This window comes from Cordyceps javanica, chromosome 6 (genome assembly GCF_051103115.1).
Source record: "Cordyceps javanica chromosome 6, complete sequence".
Taxonomy (NCBI): domain Eukaryota; kingdom Fungi; phylum Ascomycota; class Sordariomycetes; order Hypocreales; family Cordycipitaceae; genus Cordyceps; species Cordyceps javanica.
This window is the reverse complement of record NC_139300.1, coordinates 2,170,605-2,192,683: the sequence shown is the minus strand read 5'-3', so window position 1 is coordinate 2,192,683 and position 22,079 is coordinate 2,170,605. Positions and strand designations below refer to the sequence as shown.

General features: G+C 53.3%; 7 protein-coding genes across 7 annotated transcripts; 4 read left to right on the top strand and 3 right to left on the bottom strand.

Moving 5' to 3' along the window:
• Positions 1-202: 202 nt before the first annotated feature.
• On the top strand, positions 203-1,621 carry V2A60_009099 (NAD(+) diphosphatase; the record flags this gene model as incomplete). Its single annotated transcript, XM_083260367.1, has 2 exons — positions 203-833; positions 921-1,621. 2 exons carry the CDS (start codon positions 203-205, stop codon positions 1,619-1,621), a joined length of 1,332 nt encoding a protein of 443 aa, XP_083116493.1.
• A 274-nt stretch (positions 1,622-1,895) lies between these two features.
• V2A60_009098 (armadillo-type protein) lies at positions 1,896-5,163 on the bottom strand (the record flags this gene model as incomplete). Its single annotated transcript, XM_083260366.1, has 2 exons — positions 1,896-5,066; positions 5,116-5,163. The coding sequence occupies 2 exons, from the start codon at positions 5,161-5,163 to the stop codon at positions 1,896-1,898; spliced, it is 3,219 nt and encodes a 1,072-aa protein (XP_083116492.1).
• Positions 5,164-5,525: 362 nt separating this feature from the next.
• Positions 5,526-6,506, top strand: V2A60_009097 (uncharacterized protein; the record flags this gene model as incomplete). The annotated part of the gene is made up of 3 exons (XM_083260365.1): positions 5,526-5,876; positions 5,929-6,176; positions 6,227-6,506. The coding sequence occupies 3 exons, from the start codon at positions 5,526-5,528 to the stop codon at positions 6,504-6,506; spliced, it is 879 nt and encodes a 292-aa protein (XP_083116491.1).
• A 1,317-nt stretch (positions 6,507-7,823) lies between these two features.
• V2A60_009096 (uncharacterized protein) lies at positions 7,824-8,360 on the bottom strand (the record flags this gene model as incomplete). Its single annotated transcript, XM_083260364.1, has 1 exon — positions 7,824-8,360. The coding sequence occupies one exon, from the start codon at positions 8,358-8,360 to the stop codon at positions 7,824-7,826; it is 537 nt and encodes a 178-aa protein (XP_083116490.1).
• Positions 8,361-8,404: 44 nt separating this feature from the next.
• Positions 8,405-8,716, top strand: V2A60_009095 (uncharacterized protein; the record flags this gene model as incomplete). Its single annotated transcript, XM_083260363.1, has 1 exon — positions 8,405-8,716. The coding sequence occupies one exon, from the start codon at positions 8,405-8,407 to the stop codon at positions 8,714-8,716; it is 312 nt and encodes a 103-aa protein (XP_083116489.1).
• Positions 8,717-9,502: 786 nt separating this feature from the next.
• On the bottom strand, positions 9,503-12,429 carry V2A60_009094 (beta strand repeat-containing protein; the record flags this gene model as incomplete). The annotated part of the gene is made up of 4 exons (XM_083260362.1): positions 9,503-9,520; positions 9,573-11,199; positions 11,800-12,081; positions 12,146-12,429. The coding sequence occupies 4 exons, from the start codon at positions 12,427-12,429 to the stop codon at positions 9,503-9,505; spliced, it is 2,211 nt and encodes a 736-aa protein (XP_083116488.1).
• A 1,635-nt stretch (positions 12,430-14,064) lies between these two features.
• V2A60_009093 (ATP-binding cassette glutathione S-conjugate transporter YCF1) lies at positions 14,065-19,072 on the top strand (the record flags this gene model as incomplete). Its single annotated transcript, XM_083260361.1, has 4 exons — positions 14,065-14,358; positions 14,427-18,351; positions 18,406-18,474; positions 18,747-19,072. The coding sequence occupies 4 exons, from the start codon at positions 14,065-14,067 to the stop codon at positions 19,070-19,072; spliced, it is 4,614 nt and encodes a 1,537-aa protein (XP_083116487.1).
• Positions 19,073-22,079: the final 3,007 nt, after the last annotated feature.

The following is a 22,079-nucleotide window of genomic DNA, read 5'->3' as shown; positions in this document are numbered from 1 at the left end:
ATCACCACCAACCAGTATCACGCCCCAACCTACTAGAGCTTACACGACAGCTCCCTCCTCACCCCCACCATCCTCGGTCCTTGGACTCGGACCGCAAGTCTCTCACCCCCACCGGCAACCACCGTTACCAACTAACTACGCCCAATCTTTTCCCTCCTCCTGCTCCTTCGTCACACCCACCCCCCTTTCTTCCTCCCCAGCCATGCCGTCACCACCCGTCAAAGTGACGCTCCCCGTCAACCCCGCCCTCCAGGACGACGACTCCATGTTGACGCGCAAGTTCGGCCACGAGGTCGTCAACTACTACTCGGGCACCCGCCTCAACCGCTACTCCTTCCTGCGCGCCGACGCCGCCTTTCTGCGCCGCGCCGCCCTCGCCCCGGCCGCCCGCTACGTCGCCCTCTGCAACCTCTCCGCTGTCGCCGTCGACAAGGCCCGCCTCGCCACCTTTTCCTACGACGACGTGAAGCCCCTCATCGGCGCCGAGCCCGCCTTCGCCCTCGACGAGAAGACGGCCGTTGCCCAGTTCGACTCGACGAGAACCACCCCGCTCGTCGTCTTCCTCGGCCTCGTTGAAGGTGGTGCCGGTCTCGGCGGCGGCGGCGGCGGCGGCGCCACGACGCCGGCCAAGGCGGCAGACGAGGATGATGCCGAGACGGTCGAGATCGAGTCCGCGGCGCACGGCACCGTCAAGGCGCAGCCGTACTTTGCCATTGACGTCACCCCGAGAGACTCGTACAAGGACGCGGCCGAGGCCTTTCAAAAGTCGTTTGAGGCCCGCGGCTGGTCCATTGAGACGAACCCGCGCGCCATGGCGCTGCTGCCCGAGCACGGTACGTCAAAACTTCGGCAACGCCGCCGCCCCTTGTCCTTCTCCGCAAGCCTCGACTAACACCTCCCTCCCTTCTTCCCCGCCACAGCTTCCGTGTACGCTCAGGCCCGGTCCATGATTGACTGGAACACGCGCAACCGCTTCTGCGCCGGCTGCGGCAGCCGCAATCTCTCTATCCAGGGGGGCTACAAGCGCGTCTGCCCGCCCGCTGACCTCAACGGCGGCGGCGGCAGCGGCAGCGGCGGCCCCTTGACCCGCGACGACTGCCCGACCCGCCACGGCGTCTCCAACGTGTGCTTCCCGCGCACCGACCCGACCATGATCGCGGCCGTGCTGTCCGCCGACGGCCGCCGCGTGCTGCTCGGCCGCCAGGCCGCCTGGCCCGCCGACTGGTACTCGGCGCTCGCCGGCTTCCTCGAGCCCGGCGAGTCCATGGAGGAGACGGTCCGCCGCGAGGTCTGGGAGGAGAGCGGCGTCCGCGTCGGCCGCGTCGTCATCCACTCCACCCAGCCCTGGCCCTACCCCTCCAGCCTCATGATTGGCGCCGTCGCCCAGGCCCTCCCCGGCGGCGAGGACATCCGCCTCCACGACGGCGAGCTCGAGAGCGCCCGCTGGTTCACGCTCGACGAGGTCCGCGTCGCCCTCGCCAGGGGCGGCAGCGCCCTCGGCGGACCCCCGCCCCCAGAGTACAAGGACGGTGACCTGCGCGTGCCCCCGCCTCAGGCCATCGCGAACCAGCTCATGAAGGCCGTCGTCGATGGCAAGTTTACCGGCGCGTCCAAGATTTGACAACCTTTTGTAGTAGTAATTGTACATCAAGAAGGACGAAGGGGGACGTGCCAAAAAGTTCTTGTATGTAGAGAGGCGTTGGGGAGACAGAATTTGGGTGGCTTCGATATGAATGTTGACGACGATACGAATCATAGACGTAAAAAATGTACGAGTGCAATGTAAGTGGTTAATTGTACTGGAATAGAATAGAATAGATCTAATTAAATCCCCTAGACTCACACGCATATGCTCACAAATGCTGATAAAAATAATAGCACAAACCTGAACCACGCTATGCTTGCAGCTCGGTAAAGGATGCTCCCTCCACCGCCGTCGGTGCCGCTCTCCGCGCAGTCATTCCTCGTTCGTACAGCGCAAGCCACACTGCATCCGCATTGATCACCTCCAGCGCCTCCTTTGCATCTGGTCGCTTGTCCAGGACATCGGCCAACAACTCCAGTACGTCGTCAAACATGCTCTCGTTCATGCGCACGTTCGCCGCCACAGCTGTCAGCAGTGCGACCACCGCCGCCCATATCCGCGCCGGCGATGCGTGCTGCCCGAGACTGCCCGCCGAAGCCGATGCGGACGGCGCCGGTGGCTCCCCCCGCCGGCGACTGAGCGCAGTGGTGGAGGCAGCGGGGCGCACCAGGACCTCAGTCGATGATAATGACCCATGCATGGGCGGTCCGAGGTTCCGCCCGCCGGGCCGGTCAATCCCCGCTATCGCCGCTGCACGCTTTGCTTTGCGGCAAAAGTTGCGCAGACCCTCCTGCCATGCGGTCTGGAAGCGGGAGGTGAGAAAGTCACCCGCGGCCACGCAGAGGCCGGCGAGCGCAACACACGCCTCCACAACGACGTATGGTTCCGGGTCTTGCAGCCGACCAATGACGACAGGCCACAGCGTATTGACCAGTGGGAGAAAACTGTCTTCGTCGGCGGCAAGCACGCCCACGGCCGACTGCAGAAGCTCGAGCAGGGATCGCCGTAGCTTCGGCGTCGGCGACGTCAGGTAGTATTGCGTCAGACTAGCCACCCGGTTCAGGAGCTGGTAGGTGGACGAGCTCGGCGGCTTCTCCTCGCTCGGCGGATTCTCCTCGCTTGGCGGCTCACCTCCTGTGTCTTCCGTCTCTCCGTCACGCCCCTTCTTTTCTGGTTCGCCCCACGGTGTTTGTGGATGCCCTTCTAGCGGCTGCATACTTCTTTCCTCGTCTTCGTCACGCTTCTTTCGCTCGTTGCGTTTCTCCAAAAAAGCCATCAGACTGTTTAAATCTTCCTGTTGACCGAGCTGTTTCCTATGATGAACTTCCTTTCTCTCGTGGTCATTGAGCAACCGAGCGCTCTCAGTCTTAGCGCCTTGGTCGACAATTTCCTTGAGCACATGAAATAAACTTTCGACAAACACAGGATACCCGTGGTAGTTTTCCAGTGCTGCAAATATCGACTCAACAACGTCGTCCAAAAACGGTATGAGGCGTGGCCCTGCAAGGCGAATCATCATCGTGAGTACTTGCGTAGATGCCGGAGATATATCCAACGTGTTAAGACGTAATGCCACGGAACTGACCATGTAGTCGACGTTACCAACGATCAGGTCCGAGACAGAGTTGTATTTGCTCGCCGACGCAAGAATATTGAGCGTGGCCACGGCATGTTGTTGGAGCCGCGGGTCATTCGACCCCAGAAAGGTTGCAATAGGGAACAAAACGTCAATGAGTTCTGGCCTGAAGGACTCGCCAGATCTTTGGGCTGCATAAGCAACCGCCTCGAGCGCTAGTGCTTCCATGCGCCAGTCAACTGTGGATGCATCGCTATGGGAATCCAAAATGTCAACCGAAAACGCATACAGTTCGCTAAATGCAGACTCTACATCGAGCGATCCGTTTGAAATGTCTGACAAATTCAGAAAGGCGTCCTCCTCGGCAAAGGAGGCATGGGCAGCTTTGACCATCTCTAGCGACAGCCAGTATGCAGCGACTTGACTATTCTCAGTATCGTTTCGAACAAATTCCACCATGTCAGCTAGCACAGCGCCAGACTGAGAAGTTGAACTAACTGCCCGCAAGAGGGACATGAGTTCTTGCCTCAAACCTCTTTGACTCTGGTGCGAGAGCAACACGGGATAATGTGATGTCATGCCGCCGGATTTCTCCATGGAGGTACTTTCCAGGAGCTGAATTGGCGCGGCGTTGTCAGAGCTTAATGTTTTGGTCTGCAACAATGTGGTGACGGTCTCACACATTGTGTTGGACAGAGCACTTTCCATGGTACTGGATTCAATGTTCAAACTTCTCAGAAGCTCGATACCCTTAGAAAAATTATGAACTGCGATTTGTTTGACATCCTCGTCTGCAGACTGCATGTGGCGTGGTAAGCTCGACATCCAGTTGTAGACTGTCGTCTTCACCACATCTAGTAACTCTGGATATATCCCTGCTATATGCGACAGGTTGGTTTCTGTAAAAGAGTGGTGCTCGGTCGAATCCAAAATAATGGCTGTTTCCACAAGCAGGCCCGAACAGTTGGACAATGTTTCATGACACTCATCTAGTAATGTGACGCACAGTTTGTTGAGTGAAGTCTTGACATCCTCAGACTCGTGCGCGCGTAGTTTCATCATCGTTGCCAAAGCCTTCTTGACTTGCTCAACTGTGGCTTTTAGCCACGCCGGGCCGAGGACTTTGTTTCTGTCTTCTTGCTCCTCGGCATCGTCCTTGTCCTTTTTGGCAAGAATTGTTCGGGTGCGCAAATCGCCCAGTACTCTCGTCAACACCACCCTCACAGCGTTGAGGCAGCCTGCAAGGACAGAGGCTTTGTGTCGTGCCGGCGTGTGGAGCACCTTGGCAAGATTTGATAATGTGCCAGGTAAGAAAGTGGCCAAGACAGCATGGTCTCTGATTGCTCGATGCAGTGCCAACAACGAACTGAGAGCCTCCTCCTGGATCTTCGGTGTGACGCCGTCTGCGATACCATCCAGCATCGCCGTGACACCTTGGCCCAACTGCGGGATGGCCGCGGGCGCTGCCAGACCTGCAGCGGCCTGTGCTGATCCCGCAGCAGCGTCGAGGAGGGCTGTCAGGGTGCGGAACGACTCTAAGATGAGCTCCTCGGGTTTCTCATGATTTTCGTTTGACCCAGGGACATCGTCAATGATAAATATGAGTAGCGTGAATAGTTGTTGGACGAGGGCGGGCGATATCCTCGTCCGCCAGCCATAGATGATGAGAATTCGCAGGCACGCGACACAATTCTCGACTACAGTCACCGGATATTTGGTCATTTGACGAAAAATATGCGATAGCGGGAAGAAGACATATTCGGCCAACTTGTCGTGTAAGTCGGCACAGGACGAGTCAAGGATGTCAAGGAGCGTGGCAGTAAGGGTCTGCAGCTCGCGAGTTGGTGGGGGACCATCTTCCCTCCGTATTGTAAGTCGACTGATTTCAACACAGCATGGTTTCAGCTGTACGATCGGTTAGAATACGGCGCGCGTAAGGCACTGGTATACTCACCCGTTGGAACAGGGCGTTGCGCGCGTCTGAATCGGCCATTGCCTCCATGGCTGTTTACTAGGGCCGTAGGTATACGTGTCGCCGCATTTCCGAAGCAATAGCAGCCTCCCGAGTTGTCAATAATGGAAAGTATGGTGATTTCAAAGTTTGTTTAAATACAATAATTAATCCACATCACAAGGATGTGCAGGGTGCGCAAGATGCTTGCAAAAATGCGGGCGAATGGCGGAAGCTTCTCGACCCGCACTGTGCGGACACAACATTTTGACGCAATGAGAACGTCCGGCACTGTGCGAGGGCTGCCCTCCACTGTAGCTCCTTCGACATCAGGCTACCGCTCCGACTATCTTTCCTGCAAGTAGTTCACGTTCAAATTAACTTGATGACTTTCGAGACTCTCTGATTCCACCATGTCTGCTCCGTCTCCCTTTTCCGTCACAGCTCATCCGTACAACTCCCGCGTCAGGGGCGCCTGTGCGTACGAGCTAGGCCCAACTACAGCCAAGAATGCCATCCTCTTTATTGGCGGGCTGTTCGATGGGCCTCATACCGTGCCGTATACACGAGCTGTGGCCAGGTTTGTCGAGGAAGCAAATGACTTGGACTATTCTATTTTTGAGATTCGCATGCGAAGCTCCTTTACCGGGTTTGGCATGTCGAGTTTGAAGAAGGATGTTGAGGACATTTCAGCACTCGTCAAATACCTCCGCGCCATTGGCCGCGAAAAGGTTGTTCTATTTGGCCACTCTACGGGGTGCCAGGTATGTGGACTACTTTGCGTGAGTTGCCGATCTTAGAGCCTAATCTTTTTAGGATTGCATGGAATACGCCGACTATCAGAAACACGGGAGCAGCCCGGTAGATGGCTTTATTATCCAGGCACCGATTTCGGACCGCGAGGCGCTCAAGAAAGACTTTAGCAACTATGATGAGCTCTTGTCTATCTCGGAAAAAATGATCGCAGACGGCCAAGAAGCGGAGTATGTCTCCGCGAAGCTGCTTCCGCCAGGCTTCAACGTCCCAATTACCGCTTACAGGCTGCACTCGTTGCTTGCAAAGGGGTGAGTATATGCGATGCCTGTCTGATGATTAGTGCTCACACACGTTTTAGTGGTGATGATGACTATTTTTCCTCGGATTTCGATGAGGTGACTCGCAAGAACATTTGGGCCCGGTTTACCAAGCCCGTGCTGGTGCTACACTCCGAGGAAGACGAGTATGTCCCGGCTCATGTGAATCAAGATGCTTTGCGTAAGCTATATCATGCTGCCAGTACTCTGGTCAGTCCGTTGTCAGGGTCAATTCCCGATGCCACGCATGCTGTCTCGAACGCAGCCGGGCAGGAATGGCTAGCCAAGACGGTCGTGAAGTTTCTACAAAGCATCGAGTGAGCCCATCGTGTGCTGCAAACTCATACAAAAAAATTCAAGATAGAGATAGAAGACACGGAACTGAAGCAGAAACCATATATAAACTAGCACAGTAGCATCAGCTGCGGCCAACGAGATATCACTCTGTAGTAGCCGGTTTTCTTTTTTTTTTTTTTTTGAATATGTAAATGTTTCAAGGTCCTCTAAAGGAAGATTAATGACTCGATCATCCCGGATGCTTCGCGAGTCTCTTTCGCACAGCTCTTCTCAAAAATAGCTGTCACTGGCACGTGCCCCCGTGGTAGCTTCGAATGTCCTGCGATCAATTAAACACAGACAGCCATCAAGGAATCAAAAGCTCTATGGTGGTTGTCCGTACTAAATTCACAACAAGGTCATGACTCGAGTATTGGATGGGGCCTCAGTACACTGGTCGTACATCATGGGCGGAAATTGTCTGTGGTAACTGTAAACATGCGGACGAGGCCGAATATCCCCAGCAAGTTGTTTCAAAGCGTCGAGAATCCTGCGGTTGACCGGTGGCATGCGCAGGCTTTTATACTCGGTACTCGAATTATTAGCGTGCGGCAACCTCTACGGCTGGGGCTATTTGCCACTGACGTTGGAATGCTGGCGGCAAAGTCACGACGAATTGACTACTGGGATAAAGAGTGACTCACTAGCTAGCAGTTGTCTGATGCGCAAGGTAGTATGATAGGATGAATACGGATAAATCTGTGCTATTCGAATGCGCTTTCCCGGTTTGCTCCTGGTACATGAGCGCCGTAGTCAATTGGAGGTTCGTAGTCGACGATGATATCAGTATCTAGTGAAAATTTGCAAAACTGAGACGAAGCTGATGCTTATTTGCTGCTTTTCTTATAGAGTTGAGTGGAATCGACCTCTATACGCGGAAAGCCAGGATTGGCCGAGCGTAGCATGGAATACTCCACGGCGAGTAGACAAATATAAAGAGCTAAACGGCAGCCTTAGTTTTCCATTACCATGGCCTCTGAATAACTTCATATTTGAGAGCAGTTTATCTGAGTATTCGTACAGGTTACAACAGGGGCTGGTAAACCGCCGCCACTGTACTTGGGGCTGCGATACTACCATGTTGTAGAACAAGAATGTCACAAATCAGATGAATCAAATTTCGCTTGCAAAAAGAAAAAAAAGGAACGAAAAAAGACAGCCTCACACACCATCTGATGCTCGAGAAAGATTCATTCAATTTTTTTTTCTAAAAAAAATATTTCCCAGTAGCCAACTGTGTTCTAATACTAGGATTGGGTGACAAACATTGTAGAGTACCGCCGGCAGTATAAGGATCAAGTGCTACACCGCCAGGTGGAGACGGGAGTGAGCTGTAGACTTTCTGCGGCCAGAAGGAGGTGCTAGGGGCATTTTCTTCTCGGCTTTCCCGGAACACTCTGCTGCGTTCGCAGCATTGAGGCATTGGGCAACTACCGAACCTTCGGTAGGAGCGTTGAAGAAGCAGCCTACGGTACTACCAACGTCAAAGGTTGGGAGAGAGAAGACGCAGCCAGGAATTTTAAACGGCAGCCCGAGATAGCCGGTTTGCTCGATCTCGGCGCATTGACTTGGCATCGTTGGGCAGGTTACTGTCGGCCTTGGGAGACCACCCCATAGTACATCTTCGTCATCTCCCAGGTTGTCGTCGGCCATGGGGGTTTCGTCGGCCTGATTGGCGTCTGCGTTTGTCAATGGGGTGGTGTTGCTGATAGGCGCCAGGATAGTAGGCTCCGAGGTAGCAGTTTCGAAGGTAGTAGTCTTGAAGGTAGTGGGCGCAAAGGGAGTAGGCTCAAACTGTGGTGGCTCGACAGCGGGAGGCCTCAAAGTGGAAGGCTTCATAGAGGAAGCTTCTAACGGGAACTCCCCCAATTTGGGGGGCTCTAATGAAGGCGCCCCTGACGGAGGAGCCTCTGACGGCGGGGTCTCTGATAGAGGAGGCTGGAGTAGAGGAGCCTCCGGCGAAAGAGTCTCTGATAGAGGAGGCTGGAGTAGAGGAGCCTCCGGCGAAAGAGTCTCTGATAGAGGAGGAGGCTGGAATAGAAGAGCCTCTGACGAAGGAGCCTCTACCGAAGGCGCTTCTGAGAAAGGAGCGACTGATGGAGGAGCGACTGATGGAGGAGCGACTGATGGAGGAGCGACTGATGGAGGAGCGACTGATGGAGGAGCGACTGATGGAGGAGGCGCTGATGGAGTAGCTTCTAATGAAAAAGCCTCTGACGGAAAGTTTCCTGATAGAGGAGGAGACTGGAATGAAGGAGCATCTAAAGCCCCTGATAAATGAGCATTTGGCGGAGAAGCCTCTGACGAAGCGGCCTGTGACGAGGAAGCCTCTGACGAAGGAGCCTCTGACGAGGGCGCCTCTGATGAGGGCGCCTGTGACGAAGGAGCCTGTGACGAAGGAGCCTCTGACGAAGGAGCCTGTGACAAAGGAGCCTGTGACGAAGGAGCCTCTGACGAAGGAGCCTCTGACGAGGGCGCCTGTGACGAAGGAGCTTCTGACGAAGGAGCCTGTGACGAAGGAGCCTCTGACGAAGGAGCCTCTGACGAAGGAGCCTCTGACGAAGGAGCCTCTGACGAAGGAGCCTGTGATAGAAGAGAATCTAAAGCCCCTGATGAAGGAGTCTCTAGTGGAAAAGCCTCTAGTGGAAAAGCATCGGGGGCAAAAGCTTCTGATGGAGGAGCCTCTGACGGAAGGATCTCTGGCAGGGCAAGAGCTTCTAGTGGAGGAGCCGCTGACGGAAGAGTCTCTGATAGAGGAGGAGTCTCTAACGGAAGAGTCTCTGAAAGATGAGGAGCCTCTGACGGAGGCTTTGAAGAGGGATTCTCTAATGTGGAAGGCTCTAATTGAAGAGATCCTGATTCTGGAGGCCCTAAGTCTAGAGGCTCTACTAGTACTGGGCGCTCTGCCCACGAAGGCGCTAGCGACGGAGGCTTCATCGAGAGGAGTTCTAGCGATGAGGGCTCTACCGGAGCCGAAGGCTCTACCGGAGCCGAAGGCTCTACCGGAGCTGGAAGCATGGATAACAGAGGCTGTACCGGAAGAGGCTGTACCGGAGGAGCTTTTAGCACCGTATTATCCAGCTCCGAAGGCTTTAACGCCGGTATCGCTACCTCTAAAGATCCTATAATAGGAGGCTTCGAATCGAAAGGCTCGTGGAGGGTGGGCTCTAGGAGAGTCTCTAAGAGAGGCTGCAAAGGCTCGACCCCCAAGCTACCTGTGAGCGTGGGCCGGTCAATATCGCTTAAAGTAGAATTTTCGGCAGTGGTAGAAGTCTCGCCCGTGGTAGAGGCCTCGCCCGTGGTAGAAGTCTCGCCGATACTAGAATTCTCGCCTGTGGTAGAAGTCTCGCCTGTGGTAGAATTCTCGCCGGTAGTAGAAGTCTCGCCTATAGTAGAATTCTCACCGGTAGTAGAAGTCTCGCCTATAGTAGAATTCTTGCCTATGGTAGAAGTCTCGCCTGTGGTAGAATTCTCGCCGGTAGTAGAAGTCTCGCCTATAGTAGAATTCTCACCGGTAGTAGAAGTCTCGCCTATAGTAGAATTCTTGCCTGTGGTAGAAGTCTCGCCTGTGGTAGAATTCTCGCCGGTAGTAGAAGTCTCGCCTATAGTAGAATTCTCACCGGTAGTAGAAGTCTCGCCTATAGTAGAATTCTTGCCTATGGTAGAAGTCTCGCCTGTGGTAGAATTCTCGCCGGTAGTAGAAGTCTCGCCTATAGTAGAATTCTCACCGGTAGTAGAAGTCTCGCCTATAGTAGAATTCTTGCCTGTGGTAGAAGTCTCGCCTGTGGTAGAATTCTCGCCTGTGACGGAAGTCTCGCCTGCGACGGAAGTGTTGTCTATGGCGAAAGTATCGTCTGTAGTAGAAGTGTCGTCTGTATCAAAAGTGTCGTCTAGATGAGAGGCGTCATCTGGAGTAGAAGTGTCGTCTGTGACGGAAGTGTCGTCTGTGACGGAAGTGTCGTCTGTGACGGAAGTGTCGTCTGTGACGGAAGTGTCGTCTGTGACGGAAGTGTCGTCTGTGACGGAAGTGTCGTCTGTGGTAGAAGTATTACCCGTAGCAGAAGTATCGCCCACAGCAGAAGTATTGCCGGTAGCAGAAGTACTGCCCGCAGAGGAAGTGCTGCTAGTGGTGAGAGTGTCGCTCGTAGCAGAAGTGTCGCCCACAGCAGAAGTATTGCCGGTTGCAGAAGTATTGCCCGCAGAGGAAGTGCTGCTAGTGGTGAGAGTGTCGCTCGTAGCAGAAGTGTCGCCCGTAACAGGAGTATTGCCTGCAGCAGAAGTATCTCCTCCACTGGCAGAAGTATCGCCACTGGCAGAAGTATTGCTCGCAGGGGGGGTGTCTCCTCCACTGGCAGAGGTATTGCCCGCAGGGGGGGTATCTCCTCCACTGGCAGAGGTATTGCCCGCAGGGGGGGTATCTCCTCCACTGGCAGAAGCATCACCACTGGCAGAAGTATTGCCCGTAGAGGAAGTGCTGCCAGTGGTGAGAGTGTCGCCCGTAACAGAAGTATCGCCTGCAGCAGAAGTATCTCCTCCACTTGCAGAAGTATCGTCACTGGCAGAAGTATCGCCCGCAGAAGAAGAATTGCCCATAGCAGAAGTGCTGCCGGTGGTTAGAGTGTCGTCAGTAGATGAGGTCGGGAAGACAGCATCGTTAGTCAACGCGGGAGTGCTGATGCTGCTTGATGTAAGTGGAATAGCAATACCAGCTGAGCTACCAGTAGCGGTGCTACTAGAATCCGACGTAGCTTTAGTAGAGCCCGTCGTATCAGAAATAGGTACGTTAGCAGTGTTGGTGCTACTAGAGTCCAATATTGTCGTACGATTAGTAGAGTTTGTTGTCCCGGAGGCGAGTATAGTAGAAGACTCAGTCAAGCCTGCCTTGTTGGTGTTGCCAGAGCCAGACGTTGTAGTAGTGGTAGGAAAACTTATCGTGCTAGAGACAAGTATAGTAGAAGGGTTGGCCAAGTCTCCCCCATCGGTACTACCGGAAGCAGATATTGTAGTGATAGTAGTAAACTTGAAAGGGCCAGAGTCTGGTGGAGTTAAAGAATCGGCCGAGCCCCCCTTGTTGTTACTATCAGAGGTAGGTTCAGTCGTAGTATAGGTAGGGTTTGAAGTGCCTAAGGTGAGTGCGCTCAAAATCTTGGTCAGGCTTCTCGTATTAGAGGTAGCGGAGGTAGTCGTGGAAGAAATAGTAGTAAATTTTGCGGTTCCGGAGATGAGTGCATTCCAAGATTTGGTTATGCTTCCTTTATCAGTGCCACCATCAGCAGACGTAGGAATGTTAACAGTAGAGTTTGTGATGCGATCAAAGCTTTCTTCCGTGTCAGTGCTACCAGAAGCGTTAATTGTGGTAGCCTCAGCGGCTGAGGTATAGAGGGCGGCATCGCCAACGATACTGCTATCGGAGCTGTTGAAAACAACTGCGGTATCAGCGCTGCTTTGCTGGGAACTATTGTCGTCGGCAGCACTCGAGCTGCTCGTCCCTGCCTGTCGCGCGGTAGTTGATGGCTGCGTGGAGCCATCAACGCCAGTGGACTGCTTGACATGGCAGACGCTACTTGCAAATACCGTACGCTTAGTATGTGGTTGCTTTTCAGTGGTCGGGCGGTATGGCTAACCTGATACTGTCGTGTCCATACGAGGTGACAGTGGTGACAATTGTGACGGTGGTGACAATCATCCCCGGCACAGCAGTCATGGTGGGCACTATGTCAGGGGCGAGCGTAGTAGGATCATTTTTCGAAAGATCCTGGTTCAAATCGACCGGTCGCTGCACAACCGTCTCGGCTGCAGCAATTCCAGCAGCAATGGTGCCAGAAGGGCAATGTTGACATTGAGCCGCTTGACGACGCTTTGGTAGCGCCGAGAGTAACGCGAGACTTGCGATGAGGTAGAAGACCATGATGCCAGGAAATCGATAGGAGAATAATGTGGCAAGAGGATACTGTACTAGAGCTGATGTATTTGTGTGTGTATATATATCTGTATATATCTGTATATAATATATCTGTATCGTTGCGTGTACCAAAGGCCAAGCCTTTACTTGATTCCGAACATTACCAACTTCAATTAAGCTCCGGCCAAGAAACAATGTAATGTCACAATGTTATTAGCTTTTGCAGAACTTGATACGAATTATCTTCCTTCAATTATGGAGATGCAGAGGCCGCGAGTCAATACCCGGCTTCAGAATCGCCGGATCAAGCAGAATGTCACAGCAGCTGCTGTAATAGTAAAAGGGCGCGAGTCAAGTGCGAGGGCTCTACACGGTAAAAATGATCCTACCTTTCGAGCCAAGAATGTGGCTGTCTTATAAAAATAACCGATGCGAAATAAATTGGGAAAAAATGAGTCCGCTGAAAGGAAATTTACCACTTCCGACATGTACCACATACGACCCGCCGCGTGCGGGTATCAGCGTGGTCAAATCAAGGCTTGGCTATCCTGGCATTGGAGCTATCGTTTTGGTCTAATTTGGCTCTTTTTTCCCCTCTGTCCTTCTTAGCAATTGTAGCCAGACGTGTACTCCGTGAGCAGCAGGGGTTTTCTTCTGTTGGGTATCTTGTGCCTGCAACCCGGTTGATAGGACATACTATGAAGGAAGAAAACTCCAAGATTATTCATCATTGGACATTAATAGCCGTTTACGCATGTAAGAATCTAGATTCATTTCTTCCCCATCATGGACTCTCTCTTCCTAACGAACTGCACCTACATTCATCAAGTGCAGGGTAGGGCAAAAGAGTTGGTGAGTGATGTGCAAAGGCACTGTGGCGGCAAGGGGAGGGGGGGTCCGGCTTTAACGTCTTGCGTCCGAGAATAGCAGCATGATAGTTGCGTGCAACTACATCTTTGCCTACATTTTTACCAAGCGACTCTACATGAATTTGGGGGTGCCACTTACTGACTGGCAAACTGGTTACTGACTGGTGGACGTCATACAGCTTGACCGTGCTGGAGTGGATAGAAGCAGCCAATCAGCGAGAGTCTTGCAAGCACTAAGACAGCGGGTGGATCTTTAGTAATCTATTTGATCCAATCATATGCTGCTCGTGCTGAGCCGCTGACAAAGCTCCTTCTCTCATCCTCTACGCAGCGACGAGCCAACCTTGATCCACCCGGGACGAACGCCCGGGGAGGTTGTCGACTATATTTCTAGTCTGCCTCTTTTTTTTTTCCTGCTTCTTTCGGCCTTTGCTCTTTTCGAGAGTTGCTCATTCATCTGCACTCCTCAATTTCTCCTCAGTGACTTTCGCCTTTATTGGCTCATTCACTGTAGGTGCATTGGCCGGACCGACGACTGTGTTTGTCGCTCCGCCGCCGCCGCACCCGCCGCTTTCGGACCCTCGCCTCACCCATCATCGCCAAGTCCACCCACGGAACTTTGTTCTCGACGACGGACCTGCACCCGTACCCGGTTCACGGCACCCGATCCCGAGTCACAATCCGTCGAAGCATGAGCCAAGTGCTTCTCCGATAACCCAAACCCGCACCCCCACCCCACCGCCCCGACACACAACCATCGACTGCTGTCGTGATGGATTATCCAAGCTCCCAGCAGCGGCTGCTGCATACAGGCTCCGTCACGGGCCTCCGCCCAATGGAGAACCTGCACGGCTACTTCAAGCCCAAGTCGCAGCCTTTCTGCGCCGACCCCGAAGGCTGGGGCCCCCTCAGCCCGATTCGCTACGACTTTACTCCCTGCTTCATTGATGTCTGGATTGGCTCCGTGGCTGCCTTCGCTCTCCTCCTCGGTCCGCTTGCTATCTGGTATCTCCGTGGCAAGAAGGACAACAAGACGCCCAAGGATGTTGGCTACTGGCTCAAGCAGGTCCGTCGCCCAGTATCTCTCCGTGTTGTCAATCAACCCATCGCTGACTTTTTAAACTCCTTCGGTAGACCCTCTTCGGAATCCTTGCCGCGTCTGTTCTCGTTCAGCTCCTCTTCCAGGTTATGGAAACCAAGCACGCCGACTTTCGCATCGCCACTACCGTGCTGCTACTCGCTTCCTTTGCCGTCATCTTCTACATCCAACACATCGAGCACACCAGGATCAGACACGCCAACGGCGTCGTCCTCTTCTTCTGGCTGCTTCTCATGATTGCGCAGAGTGTCAAGCTCCGCTCACTCATTTCCCAGCAATCCTATATCCACGACGAGCCCTACTTCATCTCCTACTGTGTCGGCTTCGGCCTCTCAGCTGCTGAATTTCTCGTTGAGTGGCTCTGGCCTCGCTTTGGTACTCCCAGCGACTACCACGCCATCGCTGAGGAGGATGAGTGTCCCATCGAGTACGCCACCGTCTTCTCCAAGCTCACGTTTTCCTGGATGACCCCCATGATGCGATTCGGCTACAAGACCTTCCTTACCGAGGACGACCTCTGGGCTCTGGCCAAGGCCGACAAGACTAGCACAACTGGTCAGAGCTTCAGCGATGCCTGGGACCACGAGATGAAGAACAGACCCGCCTCTCCTTCTCTTTGGCTTGCCCTCTTCCGTGCCTATGGTGGTCCTTATGCCGTCGCAGCCATCTTCAAGATCGGAAACGACATGTCGCAGTACATCCAGCCTCAGCTGCTTCGCCTCCTGCTCAAGTGGGTTCAGTCGTACGAGACCGACTCGCCACAACCCGTCATCAAGGGCGCTGCTCTCGCGTTGGCCATGTTTGCTTGCGCCATCTTCCAGACCACCATGGTTCACCAGTACTTCCAGCTCGCTTTTGAGACAGGAATGCGCATCAAGGGTGGCCTCGGCTCCAGCATCTATCGCAAGGCACTCCGACTCTCCAACGAAGGCCGCTCCACCAAGTCTACTGGTGACATTGTCAACTACATGGCCGTCGACGCTCAGCGTCTGCAAGACCTAACTCAGTTCGCCCAGCAAGCTTGGTCCGCTCCGTTCCAAATCATCATTTGCATGGTCTCGCTCTACAGCCTGGTCGGGTGGTCCATGCTCGCCGGTATTGCTGTCATGATCATCATGATGCCCATCCAGGGTTTCGTCGCAAGACTTATGAAGAAGCTTCAGAAGGAACAGATGAAGAACAAGGATGCCAGAAGCCGTCTCATCAACGAAATCATCACGAATATGAAGAGCATCAAGCTATATTCTTGGGGCTCTGCTTTCATGAACAAGCTCAACTTCGTGCGAAATGAGCAGGAGCTCAAGAACCTTCGCAAGATCGGTGCCACTCAGGCCATTGCCAATTTCACCTGGAACACTGCTCCCTTCTTCGTCTCTTGCTCCACCTTTACCATCTTCGTTCTCACCCAGAACAAGCCTCTGACGACAGATATTGTCTTTCCTGCTCTTGCTCTCTTCAACCTGCTCTCTTTCCCCCTGGCCGTCCTGCCCATGGTCATCACATCGATTGTTGAAGCCTCTGTTGCTGTTGGCCGTCTTACCGATTTCTTCAATGCCGAGGAGATCCAGCCCGATGCCATCACAGTTGGACCTGCTCCTAACAAGCTCGGCGAAGAGACTGTCATTGTCCGCAACGCAACCTTTTCTTGGAACCGTCACGAGGACAAGAAGGCGCTCAAGAATATCAACTACACTGCTTACAAGGGTGAACTTTCCTGCGTTGTGGGCCGCGTTGGAGCCGGCAAGTCCTCCTTCCTCCAGAGTATCCTTGGCGATCTCTGGAAGGTCGATGGCCATGCAGAAGTCCGCGGCAACGTTGCCTATGCGTCTCAGCAAACCTGGGTGCTCAATGCTACCGTCAAGGAGAACATCATCTTCGGTTACCGCTACGACTCCGAGTTCTACGAGAAAACTGTCAAGGCCTGTGCTCTTCTTGATGACTTTGCCCAGCTTCCCGACGGTGACGAAACCGTTGTCGGTGAGCGTGGCATCTCCTTGAGTGGGGGACAAAAGGCCCGCGTTTCTCTTGCCCGAGCCGTCTACGCTCGCGCCGATATCTACCTCCTCGATGATGTCCTATCTGCTGTTGACTCTCATGTCGGAAGACACATCGTTGATAATGTTCTCGGTCCCCGCGGCCTACTTTCTTCCAAGACCCGTATCCTCGCCACCAACTCCATCCCCGTTCTGCGCCAGGCAAGCTACATCACCCTCCTCCGCGATGGTGAGATCGCCGAACGCGGCTCTTACACTGATCTTGTAGCCAAGAAGGGCCTCGTCGCAGATCTCCTGCGCACTGCTTCCCAGGAATCTGGTGATGCTTCTGGGTCCTCCACACCGCCCTCGAGCGAATCCACCATTATTGGTGCTGAGAGCAGCCAGGATAAGGAGGAGCTCGAAGAGGCTCAAGAGAACGTCCCTGAAATGGCTCCCATCAAGTCTGCCAAGATGGGACTCTCTGTGACTGACAAAGCTCGCTCCAGCAGCATGGCTACCTTACGTCGTGCCAGCACGGCTTCTTTCCGTGGCCCGCGTGGCAAGCTCACTGATGAGGAAATGACCTCTAGCCGCCGCACCCAGCAGAAGAAGGAATTTGTCGAGCAGGGCAAGGTCAAGTGGTCTGTCTATGGAGAGTATGCCAAGGAAAACAATGCCATTGCCGTCCTTGTCTATCTCACTGCCCTGATTGCCGCTCAGACAGCCAACATTGGTGCTGCTTTCTGGCTGCAGCACTGGGCTGACCAGAACCGCGACAAGGGAACTAACGAAAAGGTTGGCACTTACATTGGTATCTACTTTGCGATTGGTATTTCCTCTTCTGCTCTTACTGTCATTCAAACCCTTGTTCTCTGGATCTTCTGCTCTATTGAAGCCTCCCGCAAGCTGCACGAGCGCATGGCCAACGCCATCTTTCGATCTCCCATGTCCTTTTTCGACACGACCCCCACCGGCCGAATTCTCAACAGGTTCTCCAGCGATATTTACAAAGTGGATGAGATCCTTGCGCGTGTCTTCAATATGCTCTTCAACAATGTTGCGCGATCTGGCTTCACTATCTTGGTCATCTCCTACACGACGCCCCCATTCACCGCCTTTATCATTCCCCTGGGTCTTGCTTACTACTTCATCCAGCGCTACTACCTTCGCACCTCGCGAGAGCTGAAGCGCCTCGACAGCGTCAGCCGTAGCCCCGTCTACGCTCACTTCCAAGAGTCCCTGGGAGGTCTCACCACTATCCGTGCATACCGCCAACAAGAGCGTTTTCGACTTGAGAACGAGTGGCGTCTCGATGCTAACCTCAGGGCCTACTTCCCTTCCATCAGTGCCAACAGATGGCTCGCTGTGCGCCTGGAAGTCATGGGCGCCATTGTTATTCTCGCCGCTGCCGGTCTGGCCATCATTGCTGTTGCCAGCGGCTCAGGTCTCGGCGATGGCCCTATTGGTCTCTCGCTCTCGCAGGCTTTGCAAATCACCACCTCTCTCAACTGGATTGTCCGACAGACAGTCGAGGTCGAGACCAACATTGTCTCGGTTGAACGTGTCCTAGAGTACGCCGCCCTGCCAAGCGAGGCCCCCGAGGTGATTGCCAACCACCGCCCTCCAGTGGCTTGGCCTGCCAAGGGCGAGGTTGAGTTTAAGAACTATAGCACTCGTTACCGCGAGGGGCTTGATCTTGTGCTCAAGAACATCAATCTCGACATCAAGTCACACGAGAAGATCGGCGTTGTTGGTCGTACAGGAGCAGGCAAATCGTCACTGACGCTAGCACTGTTCCGTCTCATTGAGCCCGCCACCGGCCATATTGGCATTGACAATTTGAATACATCATCTATTGGCTTGCTGGATCTGCGCCGTAGGCTTGCCATCATCCCGCAAGATGCTGCTCTGTTTGAGGGGACTGTGCGCGACAACCTGGATCCGGGACATGTCCACGACGACACGGAACTGTGGAGTGTTCTCGGTATGTTTAACTGACAACTGTGCACCGGCACGACATGGCTAACATTGATTGCAGATCACGCACGCCTCAAGGACCACGTCAAGACGATGGACGGTGGCCTCGAAGCCAAAATCACTGAAGGAGGTAAGCCGCTGCTTTGAAAGTTCAAGACGATGTTTGTGATTGGTGCAAGTGCCTCGAGACGGTGGTCAGCTCACAGTTGAGGAAATCTCTTTCAATACTGGAAGTTGTCACTTTATGCCATTCACAATGGACGCCCGCCTGATCACTGCCAAGCAACAATCCCACAACGCCGAGACACGCTAATTTTACTTTTTTTCTTTTTTCCCCTTTTGTGTACGCTTTCCCTTTGCACAGTCGCAATGCTAATCGCACTTTTTTTTCGGCAAAAACAGGATCGAACCTCTCGCAGGGACAACGTCAGCTTGTGTCGCTGGCCCGCGCGATGCTGACCCCGTCCAACATTCTCGTCCTGGACGAGGCCACGGCCGCCGTAGACGTGGAGACGGACGCGATGCTGCAGACTACGCTACGGTCGCCGCTCTTTGCCAGCCGCACCATCATCACCGTGGCACACCGCCTCAATACCATTGTGGACAGCGACCGCGTAATCGTGTTGGACAAGGGCGAGGTGGTAGAGTTTGATACGCCCGCCGCTCTGTACAAGAAGCAGGGTCAGTTTTACAATCTGATGAAGCAGGCTGGTCTTGAGGTGGAGTGAGTGAGGACTTTGTTCCGTGCTCTTCGCATGGCGTATGTGAGACCCTTTTTTTTGAACAGGGCGTGTATTGATTGATTGGGCGGATGTGGGGAGTTTGTCTTTCCTTGACTGTATTTACATTCCGAACTGCAGGTTCTTTCCCTCTTGAATAAAAAAGTTTCTTTTTGGTCTAAATTTGCCCGTTTAAGCTGAATACTGCTATGCATTTTGTTCTATAAAACGAAGAAACCTTTTGTAAACTCAATACAGCCCACGTATCACAAACACGGTTTAGGTTTACTCATTGAGTTTGTCAACCGCGCGAGTCATGCAGTCGAGTGAGGAATTGGCATGTGCATGCGTATATGTGTCTGTGTACTTGAGTATGTATGTATGTGTGTGTGTTGTTTTTCTCGTTGCCAGAGAGTGTCTCGGCTCAAGCCGGCGCGAAAGAGGCGAGGGAATATCTCAATCTGAACTCTCCATCTCATTGGGGCAATCTTTCTCGTGTGGGTACCTGGGTGCGATTTTTTTTTCTTTTTTCTTTCTTTTTCTTTCTATCTTTTCCTATTCTTTCTTTTCTTTTCTTTTTCTTGCCCCCTTTTTTTTTCTTTCTCTCTCTTCTTCTTTTCTTCATTTCCGTACCACCGCTGGTGGCGGAGCGGGGTGAGACATTGCAGCAAGCGTACGGAGTAAGTACTGAGTAGGAGAAAAAATCTACTTAATAATATCCAGTAAATATTATCCGATATTTGACGGTGGCGGTGCGTGCCGGATGGGAGGGGTCCGCGGCCGATCCCGTCAGCGCGGGCAACGGAAAGGTCAGAAAAGGGCTTGCGAGATTGGCCAAGCCCTTTTTTTTTCTTTTTATCTGATCAACACGCACACATACATACGCACACGCACGCACACGCACGCACACGCACCATAAGGCCTGGAGTCAATCTTAACGCAGGTTCACTATGCATCTCTTCAGGGAGGAGGTGTGGCAGAGGGGAGACCCAGAGCAGGCATAACCCACGACTGATTTCGGCGTAGGCTGAGACAATTGGGCACCCGTATCCGGGCATTTGGTTCGGGCCCTGCCTATTCCTGGCGCGGGAGCATGCCGCATTTCAATCTTGTTTTGGAAGGGGGAGGGTGGAGGGGGGGGGGGGGGGGGGGCCTCTTGTCTTGAAAGAGATAAAAGGGGAGGAGGGTGTGCGCCGTCGGGAAAGAGAATACTAATACTAGGCCTTGTCAGTTGCGAGGGGACGGACAGGGACCAGGGCAAATAGAAAAAGATGCTCAGCTTGGGGCGTTGGCGCTGGCGCGCGCGCGCGCGTGGCAGAGGATGGACGGAGTGTGTCTGATGATTGGTTCTGACCGGAACCCCGGAATCGTTCAAGGAGAGACAAGAGACAAGAAGCCTGTGGCCACCGGCTTCGACGTCGACGTCGTCTTCTACTTCAGCAGGGCCCTTCCTTGCTTGTCCGTGCTCCTGTCCGTCAATCTTCCGTGGAATGGGGAGAGAGAGGCACGTTCCGCTTTTTTCGGTCTTGACCATGCCAAGGAGGGAACTCGCCATGGGTTTTGCTCTCCAACATGGGGAAAAGAATGCCATGGTCCAGACGGAGAATGAGGGTCGAGACAGAAAAAGAAAAGAGATGGCTGACTAGTCACATTTTTTGCTTCTTCTTCTGGAATTAGAGTTTGGAGCCGCATTGCATGTGGTGGGCTCAGATGGAACCATGATCAACAGATCTCAACCACCGTTGTTCAGCGAGATTGCTCTTTCTTCTTTCACAACGGAAAGGGCAAAAAAAAAAAAAAAAAAAAAAAAAAGGTCCAAACTGCAATACAGCGGTAAGTCTTGTCTCTCAAGTCGTAGGCATGCGGCCTGGATCTGAGATAACGCAGTCGACTGGAGCGTCACCCACCTCTGTTGCAACGTTTTGAACAAGGTGACGTATCATCTATTTCGTTCTTTCCGCCCCCATGACTATATGCAATGGTTCCTGGCAGTCAGGCTCGTGGCCCTGGGACAAGGACGCACGCAATAACACTCTGCGGGCATCCGTGACCCCCGATCAATCTGGCGACTCGTCACTTACATGCAGGCTCTTTAAGGGCCCTCGCGTAGTAACCCTGGGACCCTCGTCCTTGGTTCGGTTTGCTTTAGCCCGAGAATGATGGGTGATATAACCCGCGTCCTCGATTTCTTCCCTGATCAAAGAGATGATCTGCAAGTCTGCAATATCGCACGAGAGCTGGGTAAGTGATGTGAGGCCAGAGATTTCGCAGAATTGCTCTCCATAAAAGTTGTTTGCATGTCTCGATTGGTACATTTGTGTACATCCTGGATTTTCGAATAAGTATGTATCTCATTGTCGAGAGGGTCTTTTGAGCAATGGCGAGGGTAAAGAGGTGACCCGACGGATATTTGGCAATGTGACAAAGTCTCCAGAAAGTCGGAAAAGAAGAGTCAACATGCTAGCATCTCAAATGAAATCTGGCACCCTTCTTGCATACCTCATTCCGCGTGTCTCGCCCCCAACCCGTTTCTGTTCCATCTGCGTCTTGCTCATTTCCTGCGAGGCGCTAAGTAGACATGAGGTTCGTCTCTACAGAGTAATCGCCAAGCACTCCAGAAGGAGAAAGCGCGTCCTTAGGTGTGTGCTGCACAAAAAACAAACTGCCGAGGAAGAATAGCACAAACTCCCCACGACGGCACTCAATTTGTCGATTACAAGCACTGGCTCCACTGCTTCGACGCTATACACACCCTGGCAGCACTACACTGTTGAGAACAGAAAAGAACGTTGTGGACAAAGCTCAATCAGAATCTGGGAAACGAAGCTCTATGCAGCCTGCTTCCTATCTGAAGCGTGAGGGAGAGCAGCAGGCTTGTGGAAGCATTGACCATGTGGATGGACACCTCAGTGCAATGCAAACACTATTCCGTCTGACCGTTTCAGTAGGCATTGCTTACCAGGGTGGAAGAATTAAAGCAGTACAAGATCTCGGCGTGAAATCAACAGGGAGTACT